Below are 27890 nucleotides of genomic sequence, written 5' to 3'. Positions count from 1 at the left end.
ATGGGTATTGTTAAATGCTATAATATTTTCTTAATAAAACAGAGGCAGTAGACTTTGTTGTGGTTCTTCCATTGGCACTTAATATTTAAAATATTGTAAATAATCAGACTATTGCAGGTCCATTGGTTATGCAATCTGCATGATTTTAGTGGAACAATATTAGTTTTTATAAATTCTGACCTACCACCTCTTGCACATTGATTATTTCTTTTGTGTGTTAATTATTCGTATGTACCCTGTAATTCTCAAGGAAATAATATATTGATGTGTTTCCTGTTTCTGCCGATATGTGGCGTCGTGGTACGTATTACGTACACCTACTGTATACATTGGACCAACAATAACAGTCATCAGCCATACTTCGACAATTTGTGCGCATAGATATGCAGCGTTACATCACTGTATTCAACATTAATAGTTTAATACGATTCACAGATCTACACTTTGCGATTATATAAAATGCCATTTCTAGCTTTCACAGTGAAAAAAGGCAGCAGGAGAACAATTTCTCGGATTTAGCAGCACTGACTTCTATGTGGAAACATGTCTGCTTGTTCTCGTTGGTGTCTGATCAACGTGTTCACCATATCATGGCTTTCCATTATGCATCTGAGCAATGAACAAGGTAAGCACCCTCGTTTCTTTCTGTTGTTATATCAAGTTTTCTTTTAAGAAATTTGTTGAATATTATTATCTTTGACTTTAAAATTGCGCTTATCGACTGCTGTTTGCATTTATTTTAATATTCTGGAAGCACGGTACCATTGCTGACCTTTAAATTTCCAAAATACATACAAAAAATCCCATTTCGAAAAATACTATAGCATGTTAAACTAAACAGGAATATTTTAAAATTTTAATGAAGCGATAATATACTATTAAATAGAGAACCAAAAAAGTTCTTAAAATTTTCGTTCATGAATATAATGAATATAATTTACGATCTCCATTTTATTTTAATTATAAGAAAGGCCTAGATCGTTTAATATTTGCGTAGCACAGTTATTAAACTAATCAGTCCAACTGCATATTTGCGATATCCAGCGAAGACTATAAAATAACCGTTGTTATTATATATATATATATATATATATATACGTTTACAATAGTTCGATTTTCTTAAGTACTGGTGTTTTCTACATATAGGTATTGGCGTTAATACAATACTGGTCTTTAAGTTAGCCTAGTCTCGGTTATCTTAAATTCACTTCGCATTCTTCGCATTCTTAACTTCGCATTCACCAGCCCAGAAATATGTACTTACAACATTTTCCAGATCAGCAAAAACTGGCAATATAATGGGATTAAAAACGGAAAATTACAGGAATACAATAAAAGCAACAGCAAAATACCAATAAATATCAATGATTTCGAAAAACTCTTAACAGAATGGGATACAGACCCCATAAACACCAAAAATATACACAACACACTATTCTCTATTAAAATAAGCAAACTTAGAGCACTTAGCAAAATATACCAAAGGCAAAAACCTCAGAACATACACCTCAACAATATACTTGAAGACATATTTAAATTCAGAATAGGCATAAATTTCAACGTACACACTAAAAAAGAGTACTGCATAATAAAATACCAAAACCGTTTATACGACACAGTTAATATCGGTAATATCATTAATAATAACAAAAGTTACCTACCTATCAAAAACACACAAATAAAAATTAGATACAAATACACCAAACCCATAGGACTAACTATCTGCAATTACAAAAACACCATTAATAAAATGAATGAAGAAGAACAACCATGTCACTGCCAGGAAAGTAGATATAAAAATTTCATCAATACACATTACAATCATATAGTAACAGGAGACCTCAATATCATCGAAGACGAAACACTAAGAGAAACAATGAAAAAGGGTACAAAATTCAGACCCAACACCCCAATTAGGTTGGATTATATAAAAAAATCAATATACACAGATCTGTTACAATTTGCATTCAAAGCAGCACACAAAAACAATGAACCCATAGAATCATTCCAATGTTGGATAAACGCCAATACGGAAAACATATTAGAATGCTTCAGGGAAAACATAACACAACAAAAACATAATAAAAATAACAAACACTTAAATTTAAAAAACATCAACAATAAAATTAAAGAAATACAAAACAAATTCGTTATCACTAGAACCGACAAAGCAAACAATAATTTCAGTATCATTTGCAAGAAATTCTACATAGAAGCCATTAAAGAAGAATTGCATGACAATGAAACATACAAGTACATAGACGCCAATCCAAACAGCATCAGCAAAAAAATTTTGGCCATGCATAAAAAACTAAAAATTAAAATAGACAGGATGCAATACCCCTACATTTACTGGATTCCAAAATATCACAAGATACCTACGGGAAAAAGATTCATCACTTCAGGCAAAAATAGCTACATCAAGTATACTAGTAAGATTATGGAAGACAAATTAAAAAGCATCACCAAAGAAATCGAAAACACCAGAATTATCACCAACAACAAAGAATATTTGGACGACCTAAAAAAACAAAGCAATCATATAAAAAGTATAAACACATATGACTTCAAAAACCTCTTCACAAGTATAGCACACGACAACCTAATAGAAGTACTACAGATATACTACCAAAAACATCAAAACATACTACAATGCAAAAAACAATACTGGAATGACCTCACAAAAATCAGTGTTAAAGGCAATTACATTCTAATGGGGGGCAGAACATATATACAAAGCAGGGGGATAGCTATGGGCTCCAGCAGTTCATGTGCCATGGCTAACCTCTACCTGCACTATTATGAAAGTAACATTACCAACAAAATAAAATTCTACAGATACATAGATGACGTACTCGTGATCAACTATGACAACTTTATAAACGTAGCAAAGAACACTTACCCAACAGACCTAAAAATTGAATGCACAAATCCAGATAATAACCAAAAAGCTGTCTACCTAGACAGCGAAATTGCCATCAACACAGACAAAATATGTACACAACACTATGACAAAAGAGACCATTTTAATTTCGAAACAATAAAACTTACTCACTGGGATAGTAACATAGCTAAACATATACACGGGAATACCATAAGAAACCAAACAAACAGACTATTAAAAATATGCAGCAATATAAATAGCGGAAAGATAGCAATACAAAAACTCATCAGAACACTGGATATAAATAAAATTCCCAAACAATACAGTAAATATCATATAAAAACTGCCATATACGCTAATATCAGAAAACACCACCCCAATGTAGACCCGCATACATTCATCAAAAACCATCTAAAAATAAAATAGTAATTACTCAAAAGAGTATCCCCAAGATTATAAGGTTTATTGCACTCAGACGAGGCTCGTCGCCTGACTGCACTACAACCTTTGCCAAAATTGAACCCCCCCCCCCACCAACAAAAAAAAACCCCATAGTAAGAGGCTGTATATATGTATATAGCTTTGCCTCTGGACATACACGTGCTGTTACGCCTTGGAAAAGCGGTACCGGCACAGTCCGAGGTAAGGCATAAAACAAATGTAAAAACAAATGTAAAAATTAATGTAAATACACATGTAAATACAGGAATTAACCACAAGTTAACACAAAACTACAGAAATTTAACAGAATTTCATCGAACCAACAACAAACCACCATAATAGGCATTGGCTTGAAAATCGGGGACTTCGGCCAATGCGACATCAGCACGCAGTGAAATGCTAATGCGACTGCGCCATAAAAATTACCATACATAAAACCAAATTAAAAGCGGGAAATTCCCTTTTCGACTCCACGACCTCCACCGGACCACATTTAAGTAAGTAGTTGTAGTATAACAATATAAAATGCTTACCCGTTGGGCTTTGTGTATTCTATCACAGTTGCTGAAGAGATTGTAAAAAATTAACTAATTCATAATTAATACTAGTTTAGCTAACAATAATTAAGAAAATTAATATAAACATCAGTCCTTAGTATCCAGAATTAAATAAAATAAAGTAGCAAAGCTGTGATAGATACAAACAGAAACGGGTGAGTATAAAAGCATTACATCGAATGGGCTGTTAATCCACTCAAAGCCCCCGATGAAGTAGGGGATTGACGGCCACGTGATGTAAAGCAAAAATGTATAAATTGTATAAATATTATTATATAGTTATAAAATAGTATTGATGATTACATATTGCTACAGATACATAAAATATTTTCATCAGTAATTATCATGAAAATTTCTTTAGCAATACGCAATAAGTTCCTAAATGTATAGGCCATGTGAATTTAAGATAACCGAGACTAGGCTAACTTAAAGACCAGTATTGTATTAACGCCAATACCTATATGTAGAAAACACCAGTACTTAAGAAAATCGAACTATTGTAAACGTATATACACTGGCACGTATAATGTTCAATTGGCCAACAGGGCAATAACAATGGCATTAACGATGCACAAAAAACAGATTAAGAAACAATAGAATGATAATACAAAAGAATTATAATACAAAAGAATAAAAATATATATATATATATATATAGCTCAACTTGTTTTAAATGCTTAAATTTGAAACGTATCGCTTTTTAATGAAGTTCATAAAAAAAATTAAAGTTTCAGTAAATCTAATTCTCAACCTTCAGTTTATTGATATCTCTAATAGCCTCAGATTTAACGTATTTTTTTGCTTAGAGAAAAAAACTTTGTCTTCAACTAGCGTGGCCTTAGGCATGCAAAAATTGACGAAAATAAAGATATTTCATTCAGCGTGTGAAATCTTTTTTTCATATGCATCAGGACAGTATTAGATTGTCGTGTGTGAGGTTTAAGTATATAATGGTTTGTTAAAATTTAAAAGATCAAGCAAATGAAATACTACACTTTTTAATACAAAGATAATCTGAGTTTAACTTATTTCCATTCAATTTCACTTACTTTCTTTTCAGAAGAGTCTCCCAAAATCAAGCCTTTCACTTTCCAGCCAACTCCTGCTGGAGAGAAAACAATGGTTATGTGTTCAGCAATTTCTGGTTCTCCACCTTTCACATTCACCTGGAAAAGAAACGGAGAGCAGTTGAAAGAAACAACCCAGATATCAATTAGACCTGACAAGGATTTTTCAGTGATTACCATTGATCCAGTCGATGTTTCTAGTTCTGGAAACTATTCGTGTTCAGTTACAAATAAGATTGGCACTGACACCTATATTTCAACTTTAGTTGTAATAGGTAAGTTTCAAGTCAGTCTTTGCGTTTAATTTTAATTGCCTTACAAGTACTAAACAGCAGCGTTGGCAAAAATAAATCTAAATTTATAGAATTTCATGTAAAGGAAACAATTAAAAATGCCTTATTTAACCAAACAGCAGATGGTTAAGTATCGATAAATAATATCTAAAAGAAAGGTTTTATTTTCTTTATGGCTTCTGCTTCATTGGTCTTCCCTTTCCTCCTCTGTTTTTTCTCTTTCTACTTTCCTCATACACCTCTGCATCTTACAAACGCAAAATAAGGTTTATTCTCCCTTTCTGAGTTGGGCGCCTCCGTAGCCAGGTGGGCAGGAGCAGCAGTGCGTAGCACACGCTTCTTGATTAGACCGGGGTTCGAACCCGTGACTACCAAATACGGAGGATGCGGAAAAGGTCAGGGAATGACCACCCACCGCATATCCCCGGAGCAATATGGCTTTAGTTGCTAATGCTCCTAAAAACCAAACAACAACAACAACAACCCTTTCTGAGTTGATCTAAAAGTAGGACCCCATAGTGAATCCAAAGACATCGCCTTGCCTATGAATATTTAACGATTTGATGTACTATGGTTGGAAGCATTGTTAACTTTGTTATATTCCCTCAGAGTATTTCGCATAAACTTAACTTTCATAATTAAATGTAATATATATTCTCTCCTTTAGTTTAATTGCAATTTCTGTTCAACAGTGTTTATGCCCTTCTCGTAACTTATATTTATGATTTTCCCTCCTTGGTAGTTTTCCCAAATTTCACCTACGTCTTTTAGTTTCTGTTCCTCTTAATGGAATCTTTAATTCTTAATGCATTGTTTGCTTATTGATTACTGCTTGCTTATTTATATGATTAGAAAATGATAATCAGTTACAAAACCTAAATAATTGAAGAAATGCAAATCCGACTTAGTATTAGTAACGGCCGCATGGTGCAAGAAAGCCTATGGCTTATGCTGCACCAGCCAAAAAAAAAAAAAAAATCCGAACAAAACAATGATAAAAACAAAAAATAAATAAAATAAATAACTAAATAATAATAATTAATAAATAAAAAAATATATATATATAAATATAAATAAAAAGGAAATTAAACCTATCATCCTATGCGCTTCCCTTACCCGAAGGTACTATCCAGATGACCTTTGAATTTCCCCAAACTGTCGGCCTCTACCACCCATGAAGGCAACTTATTCCAGTAATTTATAATAACTCGCTGGCTAAAATAAAACTTCCTGCAGTCCAATCTAAACATTTCCCCCCGTAACTTGAATTTATGTCCCCTAGTTCTAGCATCATTTATAATCTTGAAAATTTTGTCCTCATTCATTTTACTGATGCCTCTCAGAGCCTTAAACACCTCAATCAAATCTCCTCTAAGGTGTCTAGTTTCCAAACTCTGCAACCCACATATTCGAAGTCTTTCTTCATAAGGACGCCCTTTTGCCGATCTCACCAGGCGAGTTACCCTTCTTTGCACCCTTTCAAGAAGCTCGATGTCTTTCTTTAGGTGCGGTCTCCATACTTGAACACAGTATTCCAAGTGTGGTCTAACATAAGCCTTATATAATGGGATTATCACGTCCCTATCTCTACTTGAAAAAGTTCGATAGATCATCGATAGGACACCATGGGCCTTCCTTGCAACCTGTTTATGCTCAGAGAATTTCATGTCTGACCGTATCGTAACACCCAAGTCCCTTTCCTCCAGTACTGGGTTTAGTTGAACTCCACCAAGTGAATAAGTTTTTTTGGGATTACTGTTTCCCAGGTGTAATACCTTACACTTTGTTGGATTAAAGCACAGCTGCCATTTTTCTGATCATTCTTGAAGTCTATCTAGGTCTCTCTGAAGAAGCTCAGCTTGACAGTGATCATTAACTACTCTACCAATTTTAACATCATCTGCAAATTTAGACATCACGCCCTCTATCCCTTCATCAATGTCGTTTATGAAAATTAAAAACAACAGTGGTCCTAATACTGATCCTTGGGGAACCCCACTTCTTACATCAACCCAATCTGAGGAATAGCCATTTATCACAACCCTCTGCCTCCTGCCCTGAAGCCATCCTTCTATCCATCTAAGGATTTTCCCAGTGATTCCAACCTGTTCCAGATTATAAAGCAACCGCTCATGTGGGACTGAGTCAAAAGCTTTGCTGAAATCTAAATAAACAATGTCGAAATTATTCCCTAAATCCGGCTCGTGAGTGACCCTTTCGAAATAGCGAACCAGATTTGTTAAACATGATTTTCCCTTTACAAAACCATGCTGAGTATCCTTGAGAATTTCAATTCGATCCAAATGATCCTGAATTCCACCCTTGATCATTGCCTCCATGATTTTCCCTACTACTGAAGTCAGACTGACAGGTCGATAATTTCCCATTTCACTCTTAGAACCACCCTTATGTATGGGAGATACATTGGCGCTTTTCCAATCCAAGGGAATCTCCCCAGAGTCTAGTGATGCTCGCATAATTAGCCTCAATGGTTCAATGCACTCGCTTGCCGCCTCTCTTAAGATTATAGGGTATATTCCATCAACTCCAGGAGCCTTACTGGTCTGTAGGCTCGAAAGTTTTTTCATTAAATAATCTTGCGAAATTTCAATATCATTAATTACATATTTTTTAACTTCGCTCCCACAATTTCCCATTGCCACAAAAGGCTTTTCATTTGTAAATATCGATGCAAAATAACTGGTGAGTTCATCTGCAACGGCAGCTGGTGTATTTATTATTATCCCCTTTCCCTTACGTAAAGGTCCGATCTGGTTTGCCCTGCTCTTCTTGGCATTTATATATGTGAAGAATTCTTTATCCCCCCTGTTTGCTAGTGATTTCTCATAAACTGCCTTCGCCTGTCGAACCTTTTCTGTGGCTCTATTACAGATCACCTTGTAGCTGTTATAGGCTTCAGTACTTTTTATTGCTCTGTAACCTTTCCATGCCACCTTTTTCTGCTCAAGTAATGTGGCAACTTCACTATTCATCCAACTTGGAACCCTCCTCGTGGAGTATTTTTTCAATGGTATATACGCATTCAAGGCATCTGTGATTAATGTTTTAAAAGCATACCACAGTTCAATTGTATTCATTCTCAGCGCGATATCTACCCAGTTAACAGAGGCCATGTAGTACCTTAAGGCATCGTAATTTCCTTTTCTGAAATTAAAACCCATTCCTTTGCCTTTTACTTCTGCTACCTCTCTCGTCATCATCCACCGTAGAACTCCGTGATCACTTCCTGCTACTGGTTCCTCTACTGTCAGCCCTGTTATGTCATCTGATTCATGTGTGATGATGAGGTCTAGGATATTCTTTTCTGTAGTACTTTCCCTGACATGTTGATACAAATAACAGTCATCTAGTTGATTTAAAAATTTTGTTCCCTATGTCGAGTTTCCTTCCCATTTACTCCAATCAATTAGAGGCAAATTGAAATCACCCATAATAAGGCATTGACGCTTACTTGCCCATTCCATTTGCATGTAGAGGCTTTTGTCATAATCTTCACAATCACCTGGTCTGTAGATTACTCCTACTCGCATTATACCTTTGTTTCCAACTATCTCACACCATACAGATTCTATACTAGCATGTGAAATGTCTGAATCCGGGAAAGCTATCGTCGCACTCAGGCTGCTTCTGATAAGAAGCATTACCCCACCACCCCTTCTATCTACTCTATCCTTCCTAAATACATTATACAAGCCGTACTGAAACTCATCATCCCCAATTTCCGGGTGGCACCACGTCTCTGTAAGCCCTATTATGTCCGCGTTACTTGTTTTAACCAGCAGTTCGAATTCGCTCATTTTATTGACGACACTTCTAACGTTACTGTATAAACAATTAAGATTTACTGTTCTTGTATATTTAACAACCCTAACACAACCCTTGAAGTTTTTTAGGCTCTCTTCCCTGATATTAGCTACCCGCTCACGTGAAACGTCTTTGCCCCCAGAACATCTAGATAATACGTCCAGTTGGGGTAACAGATAAGAACTCTTAAGGTATGTGCAAGAGTTACATTGACCAATATTATCAGATAAACGCGTGTCAGTATTACCCACATCGCCCCTAACTAGCAGTTTCCCTGAACCTTTAAGGTATCCTCAATAATACTGGCAAAAACTTTTGCACCACCTTTGTTTAAGTGTATCCCGTCTCTACAAAACAAATTCCTTCTACCTACAAGTGTGGGCCATGCTGATAGAAATTTTCCCCCTAAAGCCTTGCAGATTCCTTCAAGTCTTGAGTTAATCCACAAGGCTCTTAACATATAATCCCTCCTATCGTGTCTGGGCAGAATTGCAGACACATAGACATTATGGCCTAGCTCGCGACATTTCCTCAGCATGGTCCTGTATTTTTCCAACAAATCGTCAGATCGTGTTCGTTTAATATCGTTTGTCCCCACATGAATAATAATATTTTCTTTACCCCCTTTAAAATCTGACAATCTGTTGGTGACATCATCAATAGTTGCTCCCGGCAGACATACTCTGGTTCTGCTCCACCTATCTTTATTACAAAAAATATTCCCCGTTTCCCTGACAATGGAGTCTCCTAACAGACTTGTCACAGATGAGTTTAAATGAGAAGTTTAATTATGTCTTTTCAATCCAAATAAACTTCACAGTACTTGAAAAAAGAAAACAGATATTTTCAGATTGTGTAGAGAACGTACACTTGATAAAAGAATGTTCAGGATATTTAAAATAACCTGAATGAATGCAGTTTAGGACTTTCTCTAACAAAAATGAAAAGATATTTTATTGACCAGTGAATCTTAAAATACTTATAATTATAAAATATATATAAGTATTTTAAGATTCAATTCTTTTTGCAATGTTGTCACTTAAATTATCAGCTCAATTCTGAAAATGACGTGTAATTTAAAATACGTATTATTAGTATGAATTGGACACGGTAAGAGTGAAAATGAAAGTACAATGATTAGGTAGAGAATACAAAAATAAGCAACAGCCTTTACTTAAAAACACGTTTTTTTAATATAACTATAACAATTTTTATAACAATATTGATATAGAAACTAATGATAGAATACAAATTTTATTAATAATAATGTCAGTCTATTTTTAATAATAGTCAGTCTCGAATGGGGTTGCAAGGTTTTTTTTCAATCTAGCAAACAGTTGTTCACGAAAAAATTTCATTTTTTACGACACACCTAAAGACATTCTGTAAATTACTCTTAAAGAACAATTGCATTACTTAACGATACAATGTTGTTTTTATAATATAATAAACTTTACCGGTATATTAATCCCAATAATAATAATAAACTTCTTCGTTCCACGATTTTTATATTAGCTGCACCCAAGTGGATAGAAGAGCCAGAAAACACAATCATTACTATTAGTAAAGAACTTATCATTCAGTGCAGAGCATCTGGATCCCCAAGCCCAGAAATTACTTGGACGAAGTTAAATGGTGGGTGACTAATTATTATTTATACCCGAAGTAAAATACAGTGTGAGCCAAACGTCAGGTACCCTAAAAAAATCCAATATATGGATTATTGGAACACATAAATGTTGTGTTCCAATAATCCACAGTAATCCATGAAATAACGACGGCTTGTTATGATTATGGGTAACATTATTTGCTTATCCTGACGTTTAGCTTGTACTGTATTTCAGTTCTATTATTCCATGAATAAATCACTTACCTTCCAGTTGACTATAAATAGAGTACATTAAGAGCTTATATAACTGCCATTGAATTCTTCTCCACTAACTCCATTTTATTCGACTGTAATGGGGAATAAATATAAAATCAGCAAACCATGAGAATTTCTGAGTACTAGCAAGATCCCAGGAGCTCTCATGTTCTGTGTATAAGAACGTTGAAATGCTGTTTGTAACAACAGAAGACAATTATGTGGAGTAGTGAATGATGGTGTACTTAGTTTTCTTTCAGCACAAGTCCGTGCGTGAGTTGTCAAAACGAACTAATACTGTATGTCTGTAATTTATTCAAGCCTATCAAAGGGAACACGAGATTCAACGTTATTGAACTATTTCTCACGAAGAGTCAGGTTAGTGCAAGAATCCATAGTAGTATCAAAAGAAATTTCGAAGATTCGAGGGCTGTGATTAAAAGTTGTGGATGGAGTAATTTACAACGGTTTGATATATTTCTTTGGATCTATTAATTAGTGAGGTCAGTATATTCTGTGATTTTTTTTTTTTTTAATATCGTTTAATGACCTTTACAACGCAAAACCGTTATGAGAAATTCTTAAGAGGAACAACTTGGAAGACAGCCATTCCGGTACAGAAGTAACGCCAAGTTCTGGAAAAAAAAGACGTCTAAATGGATGAAAAGAGTGCCGATAGGTTTAAATTGAGGAAAATGAAGAATGGTACAGTTAGCATTAGTTAGGCCAAAGGACGAAAGGAAGCCAAATTTTTCTGCATTACCACAAATAAATAATAAAACAGAATATTCATACTATTCCCATTCCCACAGTGAACCATTCAGTGCCGTTTTGAAATTTACCGGATTCGCTGCGTCTACCACATTGGAAGGCAGTTTATTCTAGTTTTCGACAACTCGTTGCCCATATACGAATTTCATGAGATCTAAACTTCCATTATTCCCTGAGAGTTTATATTTGCTTTTATCACTAATCTTATTAATCGTCTTTGAAGATCATTGCTATTCTCCAGAATTTAATGTCTTTTGATTTTTCGGTGTGCGGTCTTGTCTCCACACCTGACATTCCAAATTCGGTCCAACTATCAGTCAGAAAAACTCCCCTGGAGTTTTTTCCTCCTCTAACCTCAAAAATATAGTTGCAATAGATTTTCTAAGAAATGCTTCCAAAGATCATTATATCATTTATTTTACAACATTCTGGTACCTTAGAAATTCGAGCTTGCCTTCGACTCAGTACCATTGAAATAACTGTTCATCTTCCGTTTATAGGAACTTCTGTGCATCAGTTAAAAGGACCTATTTGATTTACCCTCCCCTTTTTCTGTTTACTTGCTATAAATTGGCTGTCCCCGTTCACAGCTCTTTGCTAGTGCTTTCTCGTAATCATCTTTCGCCCGTCTTGTCCCATCCATAGTTGTGTTACATATTCTCTTATAATGCTCATACTAATAGGAATCATGTGATTGTCTGTAACTAGCCCATGCTTGTTTCTTTTGCTCAATTAAATTCCTAAGCTTAATCATACATCTCTTGTCATCCATTTTGGCATTTTAAATTTACATAGAATATTTTCCATAGTATATTTGTACCAGAAATCATATAGTCTCTCCAGTTACTTGAGCAGTTTCCTCTCTTGAAATTGAATTTCTAGCCTTTACCACTGCTGCAGAGATTTCTTTAGATATACAACATTTTATGATATTATGGTCACTGCTCTTTGTTCCCCACTCTGAAGTTTTTGATAGTTAGGCGCCTGAATCAGAACCACTTCTAGGATGTTAGAGCCCCAGGACATTCTGGGATAAGTAACAATCATCCAGTTTGTTCAAAAAAATTACATATATGTAGTTTATTTCCGGCAAGCCTATTCTATTTTAAGATGATACAAATCCCCCATAATGAGATAATCTTACTTCCTATTCAATCTGGCCAAAGAGATTTTTGTCATACTCCCCAGTTATTTGACGGCTTCTAATATACCTCTACTGTCATCTTCTCTTAACTGCAAGTTATTTCACACCACACTGACTCAACAATAATGTTACCTTGATCTAACTCGGGAAACATTCTTTAACACCTTCGGGCAGCTTGATTAGAACCATCACTTCACCTACCCCTCTGATCTTCCCTGTTTTTCCTGAACACAATTCCCCGAAATGAACATTCATCTCGTATCTCTGAGTGGCAATCTCAGTAAGCCTAATTACATCATGTTTAGCTGGCTTGATCAAAAGCCCCAATTCATTTAGATTACAATACTCTTGGTGTTACTATATAAAAGGTTTTGTACTTTGTGTTTGACTACTCTAATACATTCCTTATAGTTACTTAAACTGTTCTTCCAAGTGGTCTTTGATTTCTCGTAGATTTTGCTTCTATTACATTTTCCCCTTCAGTGGAAAATGTAATAGAAGTCGGTAAAATGTTTTACCGACTTCCCTAACCTTCCACCCAAACTATTAGTTTCCCTGAACCCATAATATCACCTCAATGGAATTAGCAAAACACCCTTGCACTTCTTCAAAAAACATGCATTTCGCAACTTTTTTGTATGACAATTAATAGGTATATTTGTGACAAATGCGCTGGTAGGGTAAAAATTTAAAATAAAAAGATTGGTAAGTAAAAGATGAAGAAAAAAACAAAAAACGAGTAGAAGGCGTTCTATTTATATGAGAATACAATAGAATAAGTCAGGTAATTTCTTTGCAACTGAACGTATTTGAACCAGGAAGAATCAGTGAAGAGGAGCTTATTGTAAAAATGATTGATGTTGGGGAGAATTAGATAAGTTACGCTCCTTTCGTTCTCTTCCCACAGCATATTTAATACAGCCCGAGGCAGAATTGAATTTTTACTTATTTGGTGTTAAGAAAATTAGTGATGGAAAATGTTCTTCTCCTTAGGAGGTCCTCCGTGGAAGTTTAGTCAGCATGATGCATTGTCGTTCGTTTGGAGAGGTCTGCATTCGATTCCTGATGATAACTGTAGGAGTTTCTAAAGTTCTATTCAATCGAGCTTGTAGTTGGCCAAGGAGGGTGTAGTGTTTTCTCCCCTTGGGTTTCCCAGCCCGCAGAACATGCAAATAGACTCTAAACATATTTCAACAGAGTTACACGTGCAGATATGAACTGAAAGGTCCAGTGACGCTAAAATGAGATTTGTACCTTCACATGAACATTATATTTCTTGAGTTAAACGGTTTTCCTTTAGCAAATGGAGAAAACGTCTGTTGACTATTCTCATACTAATTACATTTTAAAGAATGACTACGTTTTCAAGAAAATTCTACTTTTTTTCAAATTGGTTCAATATATTTATTTATTCATAGAAATTTAGAAGTTTCCATACAGGTGATCAAAATTTTTACTTTTACTATTTCTGATGTTATTCAGTAATTATCTGTTTTCTTATATCTAGATATGATGTCTGAATCGGGCATAGATCTTCCTACAAATGGTAGCCTTTCGATCGTGTCAGTGAACGAAAATGATGGAGGATATTACAAATGCAAAGCTAGTAATGGAATAGCACCCGACATCTGGAAAACAATATCTGTCGTTGTTCATGGTAAACAAATATTTTACATGGACAGTATCATTCACCATTTTGTATAAATTTCTTTGCAGTCAATTCAATAAATGTGTTCGAAGTATTGCACAGAAAACATTTATTTTGAATGAAACATGCCAGAACTAATCTAAAATATCCTTTAACTCTATTGTATGATGCTTACACAACCGAAGCTAGTTATATTAACTCACTCATCGACATGAATAAATAAATAAATATATTTATTCTTGCCGAATTTTAAGTAAATTTTCCACAAAGCTTCTCTAAAAGAAAACAGTTATCTCATATACTGATAAAGTGCGCATTCACTGCATGTCATGTTGGTAATGCAGGTACTCAATTTAGTGCGGCCTTCTACTGAATGATTGATAGTGTTTAAACTGAATTGTAGTTGGAAAGAACATTACACTTTTTATATATAATCTATATTATTGTTCCTTCTTTCCTCTTGTTTTTCTTAAATATTTTAAAATTCACAAATACGTGAACTGCATTCTGAAGAGCATCATCTAAATACCTGCTTGCCTCTGGAACCTCCTGGCTAGATGCTCATCATTAAGTTTAATTTGTATGAATTCACAATTGTGACTTGCGTACGTGTTACTGGAACGTCAATGTGCAACCAAACATTGAATACATTTTTCTGCAATGCAGTTTTCAACATGGATAACTGCATTTCGGATTGATAATAGTATGAGAAAATTATAGCTAAATTTTCTCTCGTTTACTGTAGCTTACAGGAACATTAAACTTTGGAATTATACGAGAAAAAATACACCTTAGATATTTAATTTTGTTGAATTTTAATTACGGTTTCTGACACAGTGTGGCGCTATTGTACCTTCACATGAACATTATATTTCTTGAGACAGACAGTAGCAGTTGTGTGAACGATGGCAGATTGGCGTTGTTTTATTACTTATTCGTTAATAATGACACCACATGCGTTTTATTAATGCATTTTGTAATATGATAACATAATTTATTTGTATATCATAGCTACGTTTGTGGTTTGTGCTAACCATTCTTTCTTTACACGTTATAATGCTGTCTACTGTGAAATTCTGGTCCTTCATTATGGCGGTTGTCAGCGCAGCAGCAAGCGCATTTTCTGAAGGTAAGTTTCTCTTTAGTACTCTAAGAATTAAATAATTATTTCTGGTTGATATTTAGTACCGTATTCCTTTTAAAAACTCAACCACTCACTGTAGTTGTACAGTATCTATTGCTGACTTGCCTATTATATGTAACGAGGACCGATGTACTACATATTTGTAAAGTTCTTAATTACGGTTTCTCTGTATGAACCTTTGTTCGGGACTTTAAATCAGATATAATAGAAAATATTATGCCTTAACCATAGAATATTTGTGATTTTACATATACAGAAATTAGTTATAGATAAATTTTAATGGTCAATTGAATCAGTTTTAACTAAAATTTCATAAGAACCTAGAGTTTCGATAAGTTTTTACTGTTATAATAAGAACCCAGGCTTAACTGTAGAACCTTAAACTTAATTGTTAGTTTCTAAAATTAGAGAAAGTTTTCGCAATTATTTTTCACATGCATTAAGAGAATAATAAGTATCAAACTTCATTAACAAACTAAGGACAAATTAACAGATATGTTGTCCGAAGGCTTCTTTTTGAGATCACGGAGCCACCGAACTACTTCCAGGGCAGTAGGTAAAGTTATAACCCAATGTAAGCCCATTCTATATGTAGTATTAACAACCTGATACAATAAGAAATTGGCATACTTCCGCAAAAGGCACTTTAGTGAATCCATTTGATTCAAGGTATCTTGTCAGAAGGATATCAAAAGACTGGATGCGATAGGTATTTATGCTTTTACAGCTCATGGTTCATATTCTCTTGCGTTTCAGCACAGTTGAGAACAACACCATGACTTCTGGAAAAACTAAGGTCAAAATGTCGGTTTTTTTTGGTTTTTTTTTGTCGAGTCAAAATTAGCATTCAGTGTAATTCCCATGTGGCCAAAGAATCTGGATAGTTCTCTGCCGAGAGAGTGATTAATCTATTCGTTTACGAATTTATGCAATAGTAGTATGCTAATAATTGATTTATGGATTTGTCTGCTGAAAGAGTGAAGAATATTCCCTTATCAGATTTCTTGTACGTTAATCGAATCGCATTGATTTTTTATTACATTATCTGTTGAGATCTGGATTGTTTATGAGAAAACCAATACCCATTTTCTTGAATGGCAATAATATTAATTTTAATATTTTGATTACGTGTGCGTGCTTCTATTTCTTTGCCTTTTATGTCAATCTACGTTTAGAACCTGCCAGTTTAATTTTGGAAATCATTTTAACAATGGATACACCACTACATCAAAATTGACAAGAATTCATGCTGAACATAAACAGTGGGTTTAAAATGAACTGCAGCAGTACCGCTGACAATGCAATTCAGTAGAAATAATATACAAACGGAACACTCGAAATTGATATAGTAATTAATGACGGTTTAATGTTATTATTTTTAGGTATCCCTAAGGTGACTCCATTTACTTTCCCACCACGTGTTCCTTTAGGAGAGAAGGTACTTGTCACGTGCCTTGTGTCTGGAGGAGGGCCTTTTACATTCATATGGCTAAAAAACGGACTTGAAATCGCTAATTTGCCTGATGTAAGGGTGAAACACGAAAGTGATTATTCAACTATGGTTATAGATCCTGTACAGCCTAACAGTGCGGGAAACTACACATGCCGAGTAACTAACGAGTATGGATCAGATAGCCACAGTGCAAATCTCCTGGTATCAGGTAAGATACTTGTTAAAATAATCTTTGCTTTTAATATTTCGAACGACTACTTATCACTTGGGTAGATAATAGAATCCACACCCAATTTGGCATGTAATTTTTCTTTTAGAATTAAGCAGTTTGGACACTACGAATTTAACGTTAATTTATATTGTCATATGTTCTTAAATATCGGAAAATATTATTTTATCAATTTGACAGCAAATACTTAAATGATTAAAAATAATGGTTCTGTATACAAAGGAGAGATTTAAGAGGAATTAGGCGTTAAACTTTCTGTAGTTGCACTATTCAGTACTAAAGTATTTGAAGAAGTTTGCTGGTGTATTTATTTTTAAATGCAGTTTAATTACAGGAAGGTAAAATAATGAAAAAAAAAAATACAAACTAAAATGTCCAAAAGAAATCGCGGAAAAACTGCGTTTTTTTTTTTTCAAACTGGTTCGTTTTTGAAACATAAAGTAACTGACCAAAGATACCCGTTATAATTAACACAAATATTCGTATGCAGTTTAGGTAGAAGCAATATGTATATGTACGAGATTTCCATTTAAATTCAGATGTACAGAAAGGACGAATTTTTCATGTTAATGGTCACCATTCTAAAACACTTTTGTTTTTGTTTGTTTTTATTGATATGTGCGATGATATTAACACAACTAATGAAGTCTTTACAAACATTTCACAAATCCTGAATTCGTTTAGTACAAGAAACATTTATTTGTGCTTTATTTTCTTATATTTCGCTTAAAATAAACTTAAATATTTAAAAATTAACAGCAACCTTTAATGCTGTATTTTAAAATAGAATTACAGAATGGAGTAATTTTCCAGCATGTAATCTTTGTTTCAGCCCCACCTAGTTGGCTTGAAGAACCTCAAGACACTAAAGCCACTCTAGGAAGTTCCGTCTCTATTCATTGTCGAGCCAACGGTTCACCGGAACCAAGTATCACTTGGAAAAAAGCAATTGGTATGGTTTAATAAGTGGCACTACTTTTTTATTTCAAGTTCTGCTGTTTTAGGTTAATTTCTTCTTAAGTTAAGCTGTACCACATTAATTTTCTTTACAAATAATAGTGCTGGCTGCGGAAATCACCAAAGTAATGAAACCTTTAACGGATAAAGTTTCTTTCAATGGAACACTGATATTTTCGCCTGTTGGTGACGAAGATGCTGGAGAATACGAATGCCAAATAGACAATGGTATAAGTCCTAACCTGAGCAAGCGAATTGTTCTTATGGTAATTGGTAAGTTGGCAAGAAATTGAAACAAAATTATTTGAAAAATAGATCGTAACTGTTATAGAAATGTTTTTCATTGATCATAATTTTACAAACTGCATTACTCTGAATAAAATATTTCTGAATCCATTTAGTTACCTTTGTTACATGATGAAATTCAATTGATTTTAATCACAAACGATTCTAAATATAAACCTAATACACTTTTACTATGTCAAATGGCATACTGTTATTCTTTTAATAAGCCTCAAGAAAACGTGTCTGCTGTTTTCATTTAAAACATATAATATTGGAAACGAATCTGGTTACTTTTAAACTCAGTTGAACTAACGAATCCTGGATTTTGTTTTATGAAGGTCCCTTGAAAGTCATGGATAAATATTAAAAAGAGACAAAATATTTCTAGCAATACTTTTTATAAAATTCTCCAGATAAAATGTATGAAATATTATAGGTTTCTTCAAACGTATGACAGAAGAGAAAGTTAAAAGCCATTTTCCAAGGTCAACGCTATCAACAAGATCTTTGGGCGTTTCTCCATTCCGAATAAAGTGAAATAGATATGTATTGCAATATCTACTTAGTCTTAAAAATTATCGATGCAGAATAAATTACAGAATGAGCACTGCATATTCCATCCATCGTTTTTCCTAATTCAGTATACCATCTTCACATTACAATATTTCATACGTCTGTTGATTATTAAATAAATTTTTCCGTCACCTTGTAGTTATTCACAACACATCTCTCATTGAAACATAAGATATCACATTTATTCAGTATTTTTCTCACTTTGTTCCAATACTTAACACTGGTGTTTACTGCATTTAATTCCAAGATTACAAAGCTCACCGCCATGTTCTCACAATCAACTATGTTACTGCTGAGCGTTTCAGAATTTTCGTATACTATGGATTAATTTTATTTCAAGTATTTATAGTGATATGCTTGCTTCATGGAACTCATCCGGAACTGCCGCATTTGGACAAAGCTTACCCATAACTATCTCTTCCGTAGTGAATTATTACTTTTCACTGTTGTGAGCACTGCTGGTGAATAATTCGCATGGCTTCCATCATAAGCACGACACTGGTGGCGCTTCTAGCAATGGCATTCTCCTCCTGGATAAATCTTGCTGAAGGTGAGTTATTTCATAAATTTACAGAATACCTTGTCCTAAAGTTTTCGAACCATGTAGTGATACATAATTGATAGTTTTAAGTCTTCTGAAAGTAATGCTAAATCGTTATTATTGCCGCAGGGATTTACTTGTATGTTTATTACGTGATGTATAGCAATAAATGTAAATTTTAAACTTTGTAGTTTAACTAGCTCCTAAGGTTGGAAGTAAATCATTTTAACATTTTATGATTAACACTTCGGAAATTTGCTGTTTCTTTTTCGGAATAAATTGTAAGGTTATGAACAATTTGGACTCTTCACCTTCCAGTAAGTTAATATATTAACTTATAATATTTAAAACCGAGTGTGTATTCCAACTGGAAATTATACAGGTTGACTAGTAAGTCTGCACTAACAGAAGTAAATGGAATACCAATCCTTTTTCATCCCTAGAATAGTCTTTGTCATTCTATTTGATTTCATTTCTTCCTTTCTTGGTTAGTAACGGACTACAGAACAGATAAAATATATATGCAATTACTAAATCACTTGAGAAAATGGATGTATTACAGTAGCACTCATTTTTATCAAATTGGTATTTTACCATTGTGTGCTAACCTTTTCGTTCTGGACAAAGTACGATTTCCAGCAAGGTTTTTTTGTTGTTGTTGTTTGTGTGACAGTACTCTTTTAACAGACAAAAGTTGTCTGTTGTTGAAGGTTTTTTATTTAATTCGACAGTTTTTATTCTACAGAAAAAATGGAGTATTGAGCTACTATTCAGAGGATCAATCTGAAAAGTTCTTATTCATAATTAAAAGGGAATTTTTCATGAGAAGAAAAATGTAATCTCTCAAATACTGTTCGAACAAATTTCACTTCAGGCAGACTGCTTCACACAGTTTATAAATCATATTATGAAATACTGTTTTAAATTGCAAATCACTTCAAAAGCATAAAATATAAAGACAGAAAAGTGTGGCTTAATGCTACTCTAGGATTAAAAAATAGAGCGAAATTCGAATAATAGAACTTTACGTGATATTTATGGAAACAACTTTACATTATTTATTGTTCACAAATAAACTCAATCCATTACATAAAATTCAAATTTAACTGGGATTATGTTTTCTAAATGTGAAATAATTCTGCAATGGAATATAACGTAACTTACCCAGATCACCTCATAAATAGAAAACTTGGTAGTAGGTGGTCCCCTTCATGGACTGCTTCAACTATCCAATAATAAACATGGATAAGTCTGAACACTATGAAAAGCATATTTAACTTTCAGTAGCCTGTGTTCTCTGTAAACAAAAGGGATTGAAAGGATTAGATTTGCATTAATGCTATATACAGGTACATTAGTCCGTTCAAATAACTGAAGCTTGTTTTCATAATATAATTTATTACTTTTCTGGCCATGATGGTATATCTTGTAGCTAGACGTTCAGATTCTAAAAGGAAAATCACTAAACTTTTGCTTTTGAACAATTTTTTATAAAATAATTGAGAAATCAATGTTTTGGATTATTAATACGATTAATTTGGAAAAAATATATTCATATTTATTCAGAGGACCCTAAACCCCAAGTTCAGTCGTTTCGTCAATTCACTTAAATATAATCGATTGTATGTTGATATTTTATTAAGTATGTCTTGGGCGCATTTTCTGAATGTAACCAAGATCTGCTTAAAGGTTATTAAAGCAGTCATTAAATTTATTAAATTTAATGATATCCTTAAAAGTATTATTTGTTATACAGTGCAAAGAAGCACTAGCAGAAAAAGAAAATCACATATTATTGCGGGTACTAATCCAGTTAACCTATGAATTTCCATGAACTGTCAGCTTCAGCTATCTGTCTAGTAATCTAGGCTTAGTATTTGTATAAAGTAGCGCAGCTTATCTATTTTGAAACTTAACCCTTCAGTCTTCTAACCTGATATTTATAAATCGTCTTATGAGACCGAATAGTTGGATAAGTGTAGATGTCATCAAATTACAAACGTTTACCTAACTCGCCATAAACCATAAAGTAACAGCGAATCTACCCATTATGTGTATAAGGTAACTTTCATAAAGTTATTCCATTTAATTTAATGTAAATAGTTTCATGAATTGGTTAACACAGAATCTGGAAGTCGGGCAGCCAACAGGCAAGTCCATAATTCTTTTCTACATTATATACATTAAATACTTCAGTAATAGATCATAAGTTCTATGTTAATTTAAAAAATAAAATATAATATAAATAAATAAAAATAATAGCAATATCTTCCCCCAGTTCCAGTGAAAAATTTAACCGACATTATACCAAATACCATTCTTCATACTAAATCTTTTGGGGGGGGGGGGTGAAGGTAATTTACTGCCTGTTATCTCAACAGTGAATCATATTTCTACATAAACTAAAATACCTAAATTTCGTTTTATCAAAACATTTACATAAGCTTTTACAGTTGATATAATAAGGTTTGTAAACGATTTTATTTTTAAATGCGCAAAATCTCATCAGTACCGACTGGTGTTAAGAGATGTATTATTAGATCTATTATTAAATTAATCCAATTTCTGATTCATATATATATTTTTTTATTTTTGAGTTTTCTTATTTAAGAGAAAAACGTTTTCCAACCAGTAGTCCGAATTGGATGTGAAAGTCATGTTTGGGTATTTATTGCCTCTTAAGTAGCAGTCTGCCTGTCATTAGTCTTATTGTGTAATTTTAGTTACCTTTAATGTTCCACATACATATATGAGAGGGGGTTACGTGTATGAGACAAAATAGCTTCCATCTTAGTTTGATTTAGTTTAACTATAGTCTTTTTTTTTAACTAAAATGTGATAAGTTATGTTAAATTAAAGATAATTCACATAATGGTTAAATTATTTTAATTAGAAAACATTTAAGTAGTAATATTATCCATTGTGAAACTGTCAACTTGTAGGTTAAATATTTCAGATATTGCCATCTCTTTTCAATTTCATTTATTATTAGTACAGTATTATGAATATTTGACGGATATTAACTTTAAATGTATCATTATGTGAATAATTCAAATAGCTCACTTTGTGATCCAACAGGAGATTCGTAGCATATTAAAACTTCATCGGACAGATTTAGAGGGAAAACACTGCTTAGTTTCATCGTTAGATTTTAGACATTTATCACAAAATACCTAGAAAAGCACAACTGTTTTATAGTTGTCGATCGCAAATGACTGAACTCATATACAGCGTTACCATCAGCGCCATCTCACTGTGGCGTCCTTACTAGGTGAACTAAATAAATTTTAAACGGAAGACTTTTGGGTGACGAAAAATGATCACCTTAGTGACTGAATACTTTCAACCTGTCAAAGTGATTTTCTTACATTCCTTTATTACGTCTTCTCATTAAACTAATATCAAAAGTCTTGCAAAACTTTCAGTTCCTTAATTAAAATTCAAAATCAGAAATAAAGCCCAATCGCAGCTGAATTTTCTAAAATTCTTCCATTGTTTATATCGTGAATAAATTTAACATAGGACGACATTTGGCCTGCTGCCATTAAATTTTATCACAGTAAATATATTAAATAATTTAATATATGAATAGGGCGTTAAAGTATGCTAATTACAAGTATTCGCCGAATGTAATCAGATTATGAATGTTGAATAAAACCAAAGTATGAACTTTCTAAACACAGAGCTGTTTTCATGGTTGAACTTATAAGAACGAAGAGGCAAAGTATGTTCTTTCATGTATGCACCATTGCGTGTACAATGAATATTTGTATTTGTTACAACAGGATTTTTAGTTTAAGCAATTCTTATTTATAATAGATAAATTATTCTTTGAATGTTATTTTTCTTTTCAAGCCTCGATATAAAACTTTCTTGTCGAAAAAAAAACTTTCCTTTTAAATTTTATGCCAACTTTTGCAATTGTAATCTGTGCTTTGTTATATCTTTAGACATTCCAAAACTTCAACCATTCACTTTTTCAAGACCATACAAAGTTGGAGAGAAAGCAGCCACTACGTGTATCATAAGTACTGCCTCACAACCGTTCGCCTTCTCTTGGATGAAAAATAATCAGAACCTTACACCCTCTGCTGGTGTTAGGATAAAATATGAAAGTGACTATTCAATGATTATGGTGGATCCAGTCGAAGTGTCCAGTCAGGGGAATTATACTTGTTTAGCAAAGAACTCTTATGGCACAGGAAGTTACACAGCAAGTCTTATAGTTGAAGGTAAGTAAAAGTTATTTTAAATGCTTGTATGTTACCATAGAATTAGAAAAATATATATTGAAAGTATCTTCCTGTTTGTAATAACATGAAGCAGATCATGAAAAATAAGGAACCTCCAAGTAAAAAAATAAATAAATAATAATGGAATTATTATTTATTTTTTAACGTCAAGGGTATATTCCAGAACAGTGGCATTTAACCCGTGGTACGCCTGTACCCCTGCGGTTATGCTAGGCCTTTTAGGGGAAGTAAGCTGGCTTGCCTACCATCGGTTTTGTTGAAAAATTATGCCTTTTTAATATCCGTATTATTAATTTATTTGTATTAATCATGTGTTCCAGTTAATTCGTTAGTCGCCATCAGTATTATGAACAGGTATTATCTCGAAACATAAATTTCGTAGAAAAAATGTAACTAAGATTAATATTCTTCTAGAAAATTGTAAGTAGTACGCTTTGTCCCATTGGTGATTTATGAAACATTTTCTTTCATAGATGGTGAAGTAGTAATCCTATTGTATAAGGCAGTTATAAGACCACACTTGGAGTACTGTGTTTAAATATAGACCGAACCTGAAAATTGGTATCGAGCTTCTTGAAAGGGTTTAAAGACAGGAAAAGCGTCAGGTGAGATCCTTGTAGTCTACAAAGTTTTACAACTAAGCATCTTAGAAGAGACCTTGTTAAGGAATATAAGGCTGTAAAAGGAAATAGTAAAATGAATGAATGAAGGCGAAATTTTCATTATAAATGATTCCAGAACTAAGGGGCCATAAATTCAAATTACGGAGAAAGATTTAGAATTGATTCCAGAAAGTGTTTATTTTAGCCAGCGAGTTTTTTAATCACTGGAATAAATTTCCACCATGGATTTAGGCAACTTATTATAGATTGGGGAAACTTCAAGGTCAATTGGATAGATACCTACTGGAGGAAGAAGTCAAACAGATAGCTCATTGTGGCTATTTTATAATTAATTTTTTGATACAGCAAATGCTTCAGGTTTCCTATTACCATATGGCCAATACGTCAACAACGTAAATGAATTTGATAGGCTCCTTTACAACGTACACATAAAGCATGGATGAAAGAAAGTATAGTTTTGGGAAAATTAAAAAAATGCATAAAATAAAAATGTTATCCAAAGTATCAGAGAATGTAACAAGTCTTAGTCTGGTTATATTGCGTAGTGGAACAATGCTACTTCTTGTTTCCCCTCCATTTACTTAAACTTAGCTCGTTCCCATTATGTAACTTATGACTGTGTATTTGTATTTTATTTATCTTGCCTTGCCACTTTTCGCGTATGTAATATTTCTCGCTTTCTCTCCTGCTTTTTGTCTTCATAGTGCCCTTTTCAAATTCCTTTTATCGTATATAAAAATTAAGTTATATTAATGAAAAATAAAGCTTCTAGTTAATTACAAGTAAAAAAAAACCGGATTACTAAATCAAATACCCATTAGCGTGTTGACAGATGGCCCATGGTAACCAAAGAATGTATTTGTTCATTGCCATCTCACTGTCAGATAATTTTATATATTAGCTTAGGCCATCTGTATTTTAAAAGGATGCATACAGTAAAAAGCTTCTGTATGCATTAATTGTAGTACAGTTTCAGGTGCACCAGCAACTTAAGCAAAATTGCGCATATATAATATGTCTGTTATTATGAAAACAGAGCTACAAGGCTCAAAGTTTAATAATAAATTATTGAGTAATTATAAATTGCTTGTGTTCTCTGGTCTATTTGCCTTTTGCTGAACGAAAAACCCGAGAAGGTTTTCGGAATAAAAAACTATGCTATACTCACCTTAGACCGACTAACTTAGCTACGTCCTAAAGAAGGCTCATAAAAATTCCTCGCGTCGTTGATGGAATTCGAACTCGGGGCTTTTCCGCTCGGTGTGGGGAGAACTGATTATACCAACTGTGCTACCCACGTGGGCTATATGTTTTAAGCAAATATTGTAAATCGAATAACATAACAGTAATACAGTTTAAAAAAAAGTGCCGAATGGTCACTACAAACGAACTGGTTCTGTATTTAGTCATTTGAGCGACTAATGTTTATAACGCACGCATAACTTCAGAGAAATGTCTACAGATTACAATTTTTGGTAGATGTGGCGCATTGAATATTCATAATCTGCTCTGAGTGGAGAGAAATAGCTTCTTTTTGTTTAAGTAGTCTGTCTGATGATCTCAATATTAGTGTATTAACCTCAATATACAAGTATATTAAAATATGAGTTTACAAACAATTCTAATTATATATTTTGCTATGCTTCTTAGCTCCGCCTTATTGGACAGATGAACCAAAAGATACCATAATAGCAGTTGGAGCTTCCCTCCATCTAGTATGTCAGGCTGTCGGATCTCCCCAACCAGTTATCACTTGGAAGAAACTGAGTGGTAAGCATCAACATCAGAAATCATTCAGTTTTGTTGTTAATATTTTCTGGTTTTACAGTTTGTTTAAATGCTTTTTTCGCAAAACAAAGCAGTTTTTAGCATGGTCTTATGTGGTACAATATCCAAATTCTGGATTGTACATTGAGTGTATTGTCTTGTTGTGCCTTAGCACAACAAACAGATGATGCCCCTAAGGAATTACATAATAAAGTTAGATGGTTTCTCCTTTTTTTATTTTAAGTATGGATGATGGTTTCTTCTGAAGATCCATCCGTCTTACAGAGAACTAACAGTTCATTCATCTTTCTTCTGAACTGCTCAGTACTTAATAAAAAAAACAAACTCAGAGCAATTTCTTCGCCCTGCAACTTTCATTCAGTATTATTCTCTTAATTAACCATTATATAAATAAAATAGTCTTTCATATCGACGTTTACGAACTCTTATGTAGTACATTACGTATTTTTATCCTTTTGAGATTCTTGTGGTGTCATTCATTTCTCTAGTATGTCTTATTGGCGATGATCAGTCTGGCATTTATTTGTGAATTTAAATACCGTTTACTATAGTTTTATTTCCAGAAATATCAAATACAATCATTTTCTTCTTGCAGAAGAACATCAGAACCAAGTGAATGTTGCAAACCCTGTTTCGACAAACAATTCCCTCATTATCACCAAGGTGGCAGAAAAAGATGCTGGAGTTTATGAATGCGAAGCCAATAATGGGATTGGAAGTGTTCTAAAGAAATCGGTAACTGTTATCGTTCACGGTAAGATTTAGTATTCCGATTATCTGTTAAATGCTGATGCCTTAATAAATTATTGACTTTGACCTCAGATCTTCCAGTTCATTTGGATGTACAAAATGAAATTTTCCTTTCTCGTTTCCCTTCCAAAAACTTGTTTTTCTCTCTTCGGCTGAGTCTGTTCTTTGAAATAAATCTTTCCCCAATCCGATAATGCCATTGTGGTCGAAGAATTGCACATTCTACACACAATCAGCTTTATACTTTCAACTCGTTCTTTAATATGAAAAAATAATCAGTTTTTATTGTTTAAGCTATTCTCATTAGTTTTCTCATATATTACTTTTGTTAATAAGCCGCTAAATATTGATAATCCAAAATGATACAAAAATGCACTTCCCCGAAACTTTTTGTACACAATTTATATTATCAAGATTTTTTTTTTGGATAATTTGGGCTGAAAATGAAAGGAAATATTCAAGTATAATTTGCTTTTCTGATAATATGTGGCGCTAGCTATGCTCAGAGATGTTAGTATTTTCAGAGCAGCCATGTTTATCGCTCATGGCTTGCTGCAACAAGCAACTGCTCACAAAGTTAGCAATGGTTATCAAAAAATATTTGATATCTTAGTATTTCTAGGTGACTTCTGAACTTACAATTTCAGTACTCATTAAAAGAATCCGGAATCTAAAATAATAGCACTGCAATAACAGGAATATGAGATCTACAGATTTATACCAAGCTACTTGCAATGTCTTGGTTACGCTAGCTGTTGTCATAATCAGTCTGAAAAGCTGCACGAGTTCAGGTAAGAACC

General features: G+C 33.5%; 1 protein-coding gene across 1 annotated transcript in view; it reads left to right on the top strand.

Moving 5' to 3' along the window:
• Positions 1–502: 502 nt before the first annotated feature.
• The window catches only part of LOC150084358 (hemicentin-1-like), a 117100-nt gene continuing 89712 nt past the window's right edge, over positions 503–27890 (top strand). The window contains exons 1-10 of the mRNA XM_090376196.1: positions 503–625; positions 4943–5224; positions 10583–10702; positions 14354–14503; positions 17021–17299; positions 18153–18272; positions 18380–18550; positions 23627–23908; positions 26203–26322; positions 26936–27094. Coding sequence (XP_090232322.1) covers positions 544–625; positions 4943–5224; positions 10583–10702; positions 14354–14503; positions 17021–17299; positions 18153–18272; positions 18380–18550; positions 23627–23908; positions 26203–26322; positions 26936–27094 — 1765 coding nt within the window. The 5' untranslated portion in view covers positions 503–543. The remainder of the gene's footprint in view (positions 626–4942; positions 5225–10582; positions 10703–14353; positions 14504–17020; positions 17300–18152; positions 18273–18379; positions 18551–23626; positions 23909–26202; positions 26323–26935; positions 27095–27890) is intronic.

The sequence above is a fragment of the Mastigoproctus giganteus genome, chromosome 6 (genome assembly GCF_048544385.1).
Source record: "Mastigoproctus giganteus isolate SK-2022 chromosome 6, ASM4854438v1, whole genome shotgun sequence".
NCBI lineage: Eukaryota > Metazoa > Arthropoda > Arachnida > Uropygi > Thelyphonidae > Mastigoproctus > Mastigoproctus giganteus.
This window is presented reverse-complemented; position numbering and strand designations above follow the sequence as displayed.